This window comes from Podarcis filfolensis (assembly GCF_964270895.1).
Source record: "Podarcis filfolensis genome assembly, chromosome: Z".
Lineage (NCBI taxonomy): Eukaryota > Metazoa > Chordata > Lepidosauria > Squamata > Lacertidae > Podarcis > Podarcis filfolensis.
This window is the reverse complement of record NC_139617.1, coordinates 10,308,149-10,321,033: the sequence shown is the minus strand read 5'-3', so window position 1 is coordinate 10,321,033 and position 12,885 is coordinate 10,308,149. Positions and strand designations below refer to the sequence as shown.

The window sequence follows — 12,885 nt, the reverse complement described above, 5'->3', positions numbered from 1 at the left end:
GGGTGTGCTTCCCCGGGGGCTTCTGCCGCCTGAAGTAGCAGGCTCACCTTGCCTAATGGGTGAGCTGGTTCTGAAGGAGGCAACAGTTGGAAAATTCTCCTAAGCCTTTGCCTCCAGGTGAAAAAGTTTTATTGCTTTGCTGGACTTTGCTTGCATAAACCCCAACAACACCTTGGGCACAAAGGAATTCTACCCCAGCTGACAGGATAATTAAGAAACAAAACTTTCAGGTCAAACCTTAAGTCATAAACACTTACGGTTGTAGCCACTCAAGAGCAGACCTATTGAAATTAACGGACATGGGTCTATTAATTTCAGTGGGTTTACTGTAAGCAAGAATTAGCTAGCTATAACCCTTATCCATGAATCTACAGTGGTACCTCAGGTTAAGTACTTAATTCGTTCTGGAGGTCCATACTTAACCTGAAACCGTTCTTAACCTGAAGCACCACTTTAGCTAATGGGGCCTCCTGCTGCTGCCACGCCGCCGGAGCCCGATTTCTGTTCTTATCCTGAAGCAAAGTTCTTAACCTGAAGCACTATTTCTGGGTTAGTGGACTCTGTAACCTGAAGCGTATGTAACCTGAAGCGTATGTAACCTGAGGTACCACTGTATTTAAAAATGATTATACAGAACTATTGCAAACATTTGTTACATGAAACCATTTTTTGGTAGGTTGATAGCTGAGTGTATTTGAGGTAAGGTTCTGATTCCCTCCCCCAATGCACTGGGTCAGTTCTGCATCAACGGAATAACTTTCTGACACCTTTCATAACTCTTCACTCCTGGAGGGTTAACTATTGGGAAGGGAGGTGGAAGAGGGGAAATCCACTTGGAGGGGACTGGGGAAAAGACATATGACATACTTGGAAAGTTCAGCAATTTCCTCTTCATGAAGTCTCCTTCTTTCTGTGAGTTGCTCAGGAAGGTACTTTGCTATTAAGTTTTCCACCAGCACTGTCTTATAGTGTTTCCTCATTGCCAAACACTGGAACAGAAAACAGGGGTTCCTCTCAGGCTTGGTTTAGAAATGTTCAGGATTCCGTTAGAGCAGCTTCTCCTGTTAAAATCTTCAGCTTCATCTGATTTTTTATTTTATTTTTGTCCTCTAGCTAACAGACTGCCTCTGAAACTGCCCTGCCTTGTATGGAGCCCTTTCAAGGGTGTATGGAATAAAATGTGACAAGCAAATAATAGTGCCATTAACGTGTCTGAATCAATAGGTTCTGGGGCTGAAGCCCAATATGCTAAATTCTACTAGTGGGAGGGGAGTTGCGTGATTTCCAGGTGGGCGGAGTTATGAATACGAAAGTTTGCAAAGAAACCATGCTCACCGACCAAGCATTGCTACCTGCTCTACACCTGACATCAAGTGTGGGGCAGGCAAAGATGGGGTTGGGCCTAAGGCAGGTGGGGGGCGTTCCACACAGTGCTTTGCATGCCCTGAACATGGTAAGGGTTTTTATACCTAGCAGGGAACCTAAAACATACAAAATGTTAAATGCTCACACCAGTATTTGTAAGCATCAGAAAAAGGTAAAGGGACCCCTGACCATTAGGTCCAGTCGCGAATGACTCTGGGGTTGCGACGCTCATCTCACTTTACTGGCCGAGGGAGCCTGTGTACAGCTTCTGGGTCATATGGCCAGCATGACTAAGTTGCTTCTGGTGAACCAGAGCAACACATGGAAACGCCGTTTACCTTCCCACCGGAGCGGTACCTATTTATCTACTTGCACTTTCTGACGTGATTTCGAAATGCTAGGTTGGCAGGAGCAGGGACCGAGCAACGGGAGCTCACCCCGTCGTGGGGATTCAAACCGCCGATCTTCTGATCAGCAAGCCCTAGGCTCTGTGGTTTAGACCACAGCGCCACCCGCGTCCCATTAAGCATTGGGGTAGACTTGTATAAGCATGAATGTCCAGGAGGATACCATGGTATCAAATGCCAACAAAGGATCAAGCGGCAGGAGCAAAGTCACACCCCCTCTCTGTCCTGCTCTCTGCAAGGGTCATCCATCAGGGCAACCAAGGGCGACTCAGTTCTGTGGCCAGGCCTGAACCCAGATTGGAATGGATCCAAATAATCCATGTCCTCAAATAATGCCTGCAGCTGCCTCACTACAGACTTCTCCACCACCTTCCCCCCGAATGGGGTATTGGCAACTGGTCAATAGCTGTTCCAATCCCTAGGGTCCAGAGCCAGTTTCTTTAGAAGCAGCAGGGACCACCCCCTCATGCAGTGAAGCATTAACCACTGGACCCAACCAGTTACCCTCCCTCTGCTGTATTTCATAAGCCAAGAGGGGCAGGGGTTGAGGGGGCATGAGCAGAATGCCTAACATGGGCTATGGCAAAAGGAGCATTTCAATACAGGAACCCAGGAAGCTGCCTATTCCAGAGGGAAATTCCTAGCCCTACATGGAGATAGAGGGATTTGAACCTGGGATCTCCTGCATGGAAACCAGTTGTTCTGCCCATTGCGATAGAGTCCTTCCAGTTTCACGACTCATTTCAGTCCCTAACCCACCCCAGGTGCATGCCAATATTTAGAGAAACATCAGTGACAAGACACAAGCAACACAGGCTCACCTCTGAGAGACCCTCTTTGCACAGGGGGCAATTTGGTTTGTGATCCAAACATCTTTCCAGGCATTTCAGGCAGAAGGTATGTCCACAAGGGGTGGTGACAGGTTCGTAGAAGACCCTGGTACGGAAAAATCAGGAGAGGAAAGAAAAGCAATACAATCTTTTAGCAGGAATAATGGAAGGCATGGGAATTCACAGCAGTTGACACCCATGAACAATCAATGTGGCAAGGGTGAAGTTCCAAACATCCCAAGGACCAAAAACATCAGGAGTGTTACAAGTAGAACAGCAACAAAATGTTGCTGTGTGAGGTCTTCCTATCCAGAGTTTCAGCCAGCCAGCCTTACCCTTTTGGAGGATACTCCACTCAGTTCCCTCATTTTTCTTGTCTAAATCAGTCAGAATGCCTTGATCATTGAGCATACTCAGTCCTCATTGGGCTGACTGAGGTGTCCCTTCCTTAATTTTTTATTTCTTTCCAAATCCTAGGATTTCCCTGAACCTACTGATGTCCCTTTGTTTGTGTTATATAGTCAATAGTCACCTATTGACTATATAAGGATCCACAGAGAGAATGAGTTCCTTTAATAGTGGAAAAGCTGATCTGTATAGGGTTTCCTTGTTACGTGTCTGCATATGTGTAACTATGAAATCATATAAGTAGAAATCTATTTTATGTGTCTAGGGCCCCACATGCACTATACAGTTAAAAGCAATATCATGGAGATCCCTGGGAACAGCGGTTTGTAAAGGATGCTGAAAGTTGCTAGGAGGCCTCTATTCCCTTCACAGAGCTCCAGTTCCCAGAGTGGTTTCACAACCAATCCTTCTTCCCAGGGCACTGTGAAAACTGTAGCTCTGCAAGGGAAATAGGGGTCTCCTAACAACTCGCAGCACCTTTTACAAACTACAGTCTCAGGCTGCTTTGGGGAAAGCCATGACTCAGCTGAAAGTTGTTACAGATTGGGGGCCTGAAATGTTAATACGGTGGTGGTGGCTGAAAGTTTTAATATTTGGGGTGGGCCTGAAAGTCCTCTCCTCCAGCAACTTGTCACTTCCAGCAGAGCAGCCAAAATTACAGTGGACGCTCGGGTTGCGAACGTGATCCGTGCGGGATGCAAGTTTGCAACCCGCAGCAGTGCGTCTGTGCACGCGCGGGTTGTGATTCGGCGCTTCTGCGCATGAGCAAAAGCGATTTAGCGCTTCTGCGCATGTGCGACCACCAAAACCCGGAAGTAACCTGTTCTGGTACTTCCAGGTTTCGGAGGTCCGTAACCCGAAAAAACGCAACCTGAAGCGTCTGTAACCCGAGGTATCACTGTATTCTATTAGCTCACCTGGAACAAGGATGAGGATTCAAGCACCTGAGTTCAAAGCAGTTCAGGGTACGAGTCTGAATGTGTTTTATGGAGAAGGATCAGGGGAGAGGATTAAAAAGCAGCCTTGGAGAAATTCTGTCCAATTACCTAGGTGTGCTGCAGCTGTTTATGCAGGTTTCTTGGTCTGTCCCTGACTCACTCCCTGGATGTAGGTCAACTACATTACTTAGTTGGGCGGGCAAACTGGGTTAATAACAGCTTGGGCCGGTTGGAGATGAGATCACTGGGTTACTGGTTCAAGGAAATACAGTATGCAGATTTCGTTGAATTTCCTTATGGGCAATTATGACAAGCTCTACAAGTTAAAGTAAAAAGACTCAGACCCATGCCAAATCAGTTGCATGGATTTCCAGCAATTCAGGCAACCTATCACCTGCCTAGCAACCTGAACAATTGTTTCTAGGTGTTCATGCTTACATTCCTTTTCATTCCCTCTCCTGAAGAATTTGAATGCCACCCTCCAGCTTTCAGGGTTATGTTGGCACCACCATCAACCATGGTTAGCACTAAGCAGGTTCCAGAATTGGTTTCAAGTGGGTTTCTATTCCTGAGTTAACACTGCACCTTGGTTTGCATCTGTCACAAAGGACAGATCTCCTGCTTCCACCACTTCTCTAAGCCGGTCTGTCACCTATTTCCTGCCAGTTCTGTTCAAATGCAAAAGGGGACTTGGGTTTCCCATATGGGAGGTGTGACATATCTGACAAACTGACTGTGGCTGTCACTAGTCAGAAAGAGCCAGGGGTTGCTCCCTCCAAGGAGAGGAGAGAAAGCCTTTAAAAGCTGAGCTGCAGCTATGGTCCCTCTTACCATTAGGGATCCAGGCTGGATCTGACGATCCTTGCTGCCTACTTGTAAGTAGACCAAAAATACTGTCCTGTGGCTTATAGGCTAGGATTAGTCCAGCTATACAGCCAAAGCACTTTGATTTATTTTGCATTCTGTTTGACCTGTTGCCTGCTTTCCCCCACCATTTATTTCTTTTTTTCTTTTTTAAAAAAATAATTTTTATTAAAGATTTTCTTGGGTTTAAAAAATTATGTACATTGTCTCTTTTTTCAAGACTCATTTATTTCTGATAAAGTTTCATAATCCGACTGTTGATATGTGTGTGGTTGCCAGTCCCAGCACTCTAGAATCCCTATAAGCTTGGAATTCAGCTACTGAAAGGTTAGGCTCAGAGTCATAAGAGATCAGCATATTCTTCCACCCCTGGAAGAGACTTGGGGGAGCATGGTCTGCCTGTATGCTCTGAATAAATTATAATGGAGCTGTCTGGGAAATGCAAGGTGAGTTTGTCTTGGAGTTCCTGGGCTTTGGGAAATTGAGGGGGTCTACCAGGGAAATGAGCAAGCTGCTTTGATCTCAGGGGTGGGATAAGGCTGGAAACCAGCTCTGCTTTCCCCGAGCAAGTTGTGAGTCAGTTAGGCTGATGAGTGGAAGGTCCACTGGCTTGGACCCTATTTAAGAAGTACAGGCATCCCCCCCACTTACATGGGGGTTACGTTCTGGGCCCCTGCGTGCCTAAGTGGAATTGTGTAAAGTGGGGAGCACCCTCTAAAAAGCCTCTAAAAGCCTATTTTCCCCTGCTCTCCAGCTCTCTCTCCCCCAGTTTCTTTCCAATCCACACCAAAATATCTGGAGGACACGTGGGAAAGCGGAAGCTGCTGCTGCGCGACCCTGCACATCAGCTGTTAGGCAGGGAGGCTGGGCAGCCTAAACAGAGCCCTGCTATGCCTCTGGTCTTTTTGGGGTTTCCTCGACCCTTCTCTGCAGACTCTGGGGAGAGTCTCCTCATTAGCCACAAGGAACCTCTGGCCCTCCAGAAGTTGCTGAATGCCAGCTCCCATCAGCCCCAGCAAGCATGGAGAAGGACTAGGGATGATGGGAGTTGTAGTCAATCAACATCTGCAGACTGAAAAGTTTCCTGTACCTATTTTAGACAAGAAGATAGTAATGGTTACCTCATGCACAACGAACACTCCATATCTGACGGTTCCACAAATCCAAACAGAGAACTCTTCCCAGCACTGGATCCTTTCCCCTTACTTGCATCTGTTAAAAATGGGAGTGGGGGGGGCGGGACAAAGAAGGAGAAAAACCAAACACACACACTACAGACCTGGAAGGAGCATATATTGGAGTTAAAAGTGTGCACTTGGCCACAGATGTGTAAACGCCAAACAATCGAAATTGGTGACTTAACAATCGTCTCTCCCACAGGAACCCACCATTTGCACCTCACATTTTTGGGCATCACAATCGTGTCTGCAGGTTCAAAGGTCTAACATTCGTAAGTGCTTAATACAAAAGTTTTATAGTTTAGAGAAAAGTGTTGTCACTCACCCCACACCATTGTGTTTAAGGGGGCATTTAATCCACACGTACTTTATGCAGAACATAAAGGTAAAGGTAAAGGGACCCCTGACGATTAGGTCCAGTCGTGGCCGACTCTGGGGTTGCAGCGCTCATCTTGCTTTATTGGCCAAGGGAGCCGGCGTACAGCTTCCAGGTCATGTGGCCAGCATGACTAAGCCGCTTCTGGCGAACCAGAGCAGCGCACGGAAACACTGTTTACCTTCCCACCAGAGCAGTGCCTATTTATCTACTTGCACTTTGAAGTGCTTTTGAACTGCTAGGGTGGCAGGAGCAGGGACCAAGCAACGGGAGCTCACCCCATTGCAGGGATTCAAACCACCGACCTTCTGATCAGCAAGTTCTAGGCTCTGTGGTTTAACCCACAGCGCCACCCACGTCCCTATGAAGAACATACAGTGGTAAAATTCTGGATGGTGCCACTTCAGAGAGAAGGGATTTGTTGTATTTTAGAATCCTCCAGCCCCATGGCATTTTTTTTAAAAAATAATGAACAAGACTTTCCTACATGTAGTTTCTCTCGCTTTCTGATGGGCTAATTTTTTACACATAGAGGGTGGTGGTTTTTTTCATGCAAAGATGTAGTGAACCCTGGCATATGCAATGTGAAGTGGTACAATCTACCACCTCTTTCTGCACTTCATGTAGCCTGGCTACAAGTAACATTTCCAAAAAGGTACATATTCAGATTTTACAACTGAATTTAAATTTAGGCTCTTCCCTCTATTTGAAGACATCCTGATTTGTATCAAATGCTAGTCCTACTTAGAGTAGACCTACTGAAAGTAATGAACATCACTAATGCAGGTCCATTAATTTCATTTTTTAAAATAGATTTTATTGATACATCAGAACAACAACAAAAAAACAGAAAAAAACAAATGTTTTGTTTTATACATTCTAGCTATTTTTGAAGGTGTTAGATACCACCTATAGAACATATTATCAGGGACGCGGGTGGTGCTGTGGGTTAAACCACAGAGCCTAGGACTTGTCGATCAGAAGGTCGGCGGTTCGAATCCCTGCGACGGGGTGAGCTCCCATTGTTCGGTCCCGGCTCCTGCCAACCTAGCAGTTCAAAAGGATGTCAAAGTGCAAGTAGATAAATAAGTACCACTCTGGCAGGAAGGTAAACGGTATTTCCGTGCGCTGCTCTGGTTCGCCAGAAGTGGCTTAGTCATGCTAGCCACATGACACAGAAGCTGTATGCCGGCTCCCTCGGCCAATAAAGTGAGATGAGTGCTGCAACCCCAGAGTCGGCCACGACTGGACCTAATGGTCAGGAGTCCCTTTACCTTTACTTTATAGAACATATTGATTTGATTTTCCCTTAATGCCTTGCGAGTAAAACTTTGTTGGATACAACCACCCTCTGTTTGAAAGGTTCTCAGGTCCAAGCCCAATTTAAATAAAGAAACTTCAGAAGGGATGAGGGTCCGGAAATGGCCTATCAGCAGTCAGCATCTGGATGGAAGACTAAGCAGGTACTCAGGTGACCTCCTCAGTCTTCCCACACTATGGTGAGGTGTACTGTATTGCTATTTAAATTAAAGTAACATTTTAAAAATGCATCTAGCCATATAAATTAGAAAGTGCAAAAATTATAAGCCATCCTTTTTTTTGGCATTGCCACTTTAAAGGTAAAGGTACCCCTGCCCATCAGGGCCAGTCGTGACCGACTCTAGGGTTGCGCGCTCATCTCGCTCAAGAGGCCGGGAGCCGGCGCTGTCCGAAGACACTTCCGGGTCACGTGGCCAGCGTGACGAAGCTGCATCTGGCGAACCAGCACAAGCGCAGCACACGGAAACGCCGTTTACCTTCCCGCTAGAAAGCGGTCCCTATTTATCTACTTGCACTTAGGGGTGCTTTCAAACTGCTAGGTAGGCAGGAGCTGGGACCGAACGACGGGAGCTCACCCCGCCGCGGGGATTCGAACCGCCGACCTTTCGATCGGCAGGTCCTAGGCTCTGTGGCTTAACCCACAGCGTCACCCGCGTCCCCGACTTTACTTCAGTGCTAAAATAGATTCTTTTTTATTTTTTAAAGAAAGCTTACCCCTTTTCATAATTTTGCTAGGTGGGTCAGTATTTGGGGCCTCATCAGAGCAGTATTTTCTCTTTAGAACACTGCACTGATCAGATATAAGGGTGGCTGATTCAGTCGCTGAAGAGGCATGACTACCTTTCTTGCTCTCTGCCACTGGGGTGGACTTTTCTAAGCCACTGCGGTCAGCTGCTTTCTGATCTTCACGGCGAGCAGCACACATTTCCATATTTTCCTGTGCAAAGAAAAAGGTTATTCTTTAGAACTATTGATCCCCAGAGATGATGTTCTTCACAAGACCTTCACAGATATCCTCAAAGCGCACCTGCACAGAACATGGAACACCTCTATTAACAACCTTTTTATCTTGCATTCCTGACCAACTACAGTTCCCAGGATTCTTTGGGATAAGCTGTGATTGGTTAAAGCAGTATGATACTGATTTAAATGTAGAATGCAGATGAGGCCCAAGAAATAACAAAGAACAGGGTTCTATCAGAGAAGAGAGCAGGCTTCATTCGACTCCCTGCTCACCACGGGCAGCAGGGAGATATTTTAACTCCCATTCTCATGGTGTTCCTCCCATATTGTGGTTTTTAAAATTTTCTTCCTGTTTGCATGTTTCCCAGAGAAATTATCACTATGTGTTGGGTAGCTGATAAACAAATACAGAGGTAGTTTGGAAATATTGAAAGGAAAATGAAAAGGTCAGTAAATAAAATAAATCTGCTTCAGGGTGGTATCATTTCAGCCTACAAGTGAAGGCTCACATGATTCCCCCCTCCCCCTCCCAAACATACCCTGCATGTAGAAAAGTAAGATGTCAGGGAGAAGGTTTCAAACTTTGCTTTCTGCCCAACAAGCTGGTTCGCAACATGCAGGTATATTATTAGCAGTATTATGTTAATAAAAAAATAAAAAAATATCAGTAGTTGTAGTAGTATGAAGTGGTATGGCTTTGAAAAAGATTGACTACTTCATTCAATTGATTTTGGAAAATTGAGGCTATTTCTTATGGGAGTTAATAACACTCAAAATAGAAAATAAGCTATTGTTGAGGTTAAGCTTTAAAAGGCCTGGTTACCAGAGCCGGTCAAGATTTAACCTTAGCAGTCATAAGCCAAGGTTTGCCATTGGGGCAAACTATTATCTGAGTTTTTTCAAGGGGCCTTCCAGGCAGGGTACATCTCATGCTTCTACATAAAATCTGGAGTTTGTATGTGACTAAGTTATAGTAGACCTTTAGTTAGTCCTGTCTATTAATGGCCCCTATGTTAGTCAGGCCCATTAACTTTAATGCGTCTGCTGGGAGTAGGGCTAGCATTGGTGGGATAGCTCAGTTGGCAGAGCATGAGACTCTTAATCTAAGGGCTGTGGATTCAAGCCCCATGTTGAGTGAAAGATCATTGCATTGCACAGGGTTGGACAAGACTACCCTCATGGTCCCTTCCAAGTCTACGATTCTGTGATTCTAGATGGGACTCACAACAAAATGGTGCCGTGCAGAATGTTCCTGCTCAGGGTTCCTGCCAGCCAGTCACAGCTTTTCCCAAGACAATCCGTTCCAATCTATTCCCCTCTCTGCAGTTTTCCATCTAACCCACCCACCTGAACACTTTTCCGGGTCCATTTAGCATGCTCAGCCTTCACTAAGATGCTTTTTGGGAGTTTCTTCTCCACCTTTAGGTGTTTTTTTTTTTGTACTTCAGCAAACATTGCAATTCCCCCAAGCTTGTCCACACCGCCCTCTTTGGAATGGATACTAGACGCAGCCATTTGGACTGTGCAAGGATCTGCATTTGGAGAATGAGTTTGCTATGTAGGATGCTTTGGCAATGATTCTGTGTTTTAGGAACCTCTTCCCTGCACCATGATGAAAGAGCAACTCTTCCCCAAAGCTACCTTGACCCGTTTCAGAGATAGCCACCAGAGACAAAACTGGTCCAATACATTTTGGCAACTGAGGCAGACCCCAAAATGGCAGCCCCTGCCCTCCAGGGAAGAAGGCGTCAGCAAAGACCTACATCAGGAACAAGGTGAGGGAGAAAGATTGACATTGGGATCTGCTGCCTGAGGCAGTCACCTCACCTTGCCTCATGAGTGGGCCAGCCCTGATCAGAGGTGACTACCAGAGAATGGGGAAGAGGTAGGGGTCCTTTTGTTTCCAAGGAACAATACTTAATGCTGGAAGGGAGAGTCCATAAATTAAACTGCCTCTCAACTCAAGCCCTAAAATGCAATTTGGTGCTTCAAAGCAATCAAATCACCCTGCAGAAAAAGCTACACATCCCCCAAAATCAGGCTTAAGGTTGCAGAGTCATCCCTAATTCTAAATAGAACTTCTGCAACATCTTGCCTGTACAGCATCTTGCTCACAATTTGTCGTGAGACAACTGAAGCAGGATGAGCAGCAAATGTCTTCAATAGAAAAACAATCCTTCTGCAAAAGTAACAGGGGCAGACTTGGATAATCTTTTGTAATATGACGCCCTGTGCATGGCCAAAATTTTGCATCCCCAAATGGATCTTCTCAATTATGGATCTTCTTAAATTTGCACCCCCTTGGTGCACTTTTTTTGTGTGGGGGACGGGGACTGACTGCACAACACTAAACCCGGTGCTGAAAGTACAGATAATACACTGGGTGCAACACTAAGCAGTAAAACAGTTTAAGGGTTGCATTCCCTGCCAGGGCCACAGCTAGAAGTGTGTGGAGCAATGGATGTAAAGTTTACCTTTATGCAATAGGCTAGCTTCTATACCCACCCACCCACTCACCCCTCTCTCAGTCCTATATCCAGACAAGCAAGAAGCATGATCAGAGTTCAACAACATGTTCCAGCCAGGCAAAAACACTCAAGGAAGGTTTGAAGCAGGGCTGGTGAGTGGTGTGGCCTGGGCAGAGTACCAAGGGCCAGACAGAGAAGGCAAATACAATGGCTGTTCTATCTCACCAGCCCCAAAACACAAGATCATTTCTTTGCAGCCCAGTAAATCCATACAAAGCCTATTCTGAACTCATAGATAACACTTTCTGGTCAAGGTCTTGAAAGGAGAACTTATTAAAAAAATAAAAAACATTGCCCACATGTCCAGCTTTGACATTTCCCAGAAGCACCTGGCTGTGGGGGGACTTGGGTACTATGACACCCCTCATTCATCTTACTGCCTTCCCAAAGGCAGATAATGAGCCCCCCCCCTTAGGAAGGTGGCACAAGGATTTTGACAGGGTCCTAGAGCCCTCCCCCTCCTTACAAAGCTGGGAAAGCACAAACCAGGCTTTGGGAAGGAGACGGGAGGCCTAGGACCATTTGGGTCTGATCTATCAGCCAGACTCTTCTTAAGTTGTAAGAAATGAGACCCAGTTTAATGAGTCTTCAACCCCAACCTTTCTGCCAAGGCTTTCCCTAATGACTGGCTGCAATTCTCAGAGAACCCCATGAGCGTCTTGTTAATAAAACTAGAACCCCCATGTGCCTTGCTAATAAAATCTCAGGGTGGTCAGCAGCGTGCACTCATGCACCAGGCCAATGACCCTACACACTCACCCAGCAGCAAAATGCACAACCACCTCCCCTCCACAACCAAATATTAACATACAAGGACAGTATCACAGACAAGTGTTACCTTGATCAAACTTTGTAGGCTATGGATGGTGCCTTCAGATGGTGCTGAACTTAAAAGGTTCCCTTTTAATTTAGGGTGACGGGATACCAGCTGCAGGATATCAGGCATGCGTTCCTGAGCATCCCTCGGGACACGCGAAATTAAATTAAGTAGAAGCTATGATATAAAACAAACACACACACACTTCATTACTTAATTTGAACACATAAAGTCTTGCGTTCAATTCCTGGCATTTCCACTTCTGAGGACTAGGCCACATCCACACTATAAATTTAATGCACATTTGATTTAACACACATTTAAAGCACATGGCTTGCCCTAAGGAATCCAGGGAACTGTAGTTTCCCCCTCACAGAGCTACGATTCCCAGCACCCTTAACAAACTGTAGTTCCTATAATTCTTGAGCATGAAATATGCTTTAAATGTATGAAGCGGATGTGGCAGCAGGTGATGGAAAAGCTCTACCGGGGCTCCAGAGAGCCATTGTCAGTCATGGCCATCAATACAAGGCTATCTGGGACAAGGATCTTATTTAGTGTAAGCTAGCAACAGATGTTGAGGCTTGGGGTATTCAGGAGAGAAGTGCTCTTTAAGCTTCCCTGCGGAACAGTTAAGCTATGAAAAGCACACACACAAAAGGCTGCTGCAATGCAAACTCATCTTGTCAATGCCAACAGGTTGATAGTCATACATTTCCTGTTTAATATACAGACTCCTAGCAAAACAAAACAAAACAATTTTCAGTCATCTGGGTTTGACCACAGGGCAGGGCAGATTTGACTTGTGTTCTACCCACACCATTAAAAATTTAAACACCTGCATCCTACCTGTCTTTCAAAGGGAAGAGGCGAGCATACCTGGGGTTATCC

General features: G+C 45.8%; 1 protein-coding gene across 3 annotated transcripts in view; it reads right to left on the bottom strand.

Moving 5' to 3' along the window:
• LONRF3 (LON peptidase N-terminal domain and ring finger 3) overlaps positions 1 to 12,885 on the bottom strand; it is a 48,939-nt gene that overhangs the window by 18,613 nt on the left and 17,441 nt on the right. For 2 of the 3 annotated variants that reach the window (XR_014543654.1, XM_083595726.1), the window contains exons 4-8: positions 12,016 to 12,171; positions 8,401 to 8,623; positions 5,934 to 6,024; positions 2,594 to 2,708; positions 868 to 989 (exon numbers count right to left, since the gene is read on the bottom strand). Coding sequence is in view for 2 of the 3 variants with exons in the window: in XM_083595726.1 (XP_083451852.1) it covers positions 868 to 989; positions 2,594 to 2,708; positions 5,934 to 6,024; positions 8,401 to 8,623; positions 12,016 to 12,171 (707 nt within the window). In the remaining variant the exon portion in view is untranslated. The remainder of the gene's footprint in view (positions 1 to 867; positions 990 to 2,593; positions 2,709 to 5,933; positions 6,025 to 8,400; positions 8,624 to 12,015; positions 12,172 to 12,885) is intronic. The other variant, XM_083595727.1, reaches the window with a different exon arrangement.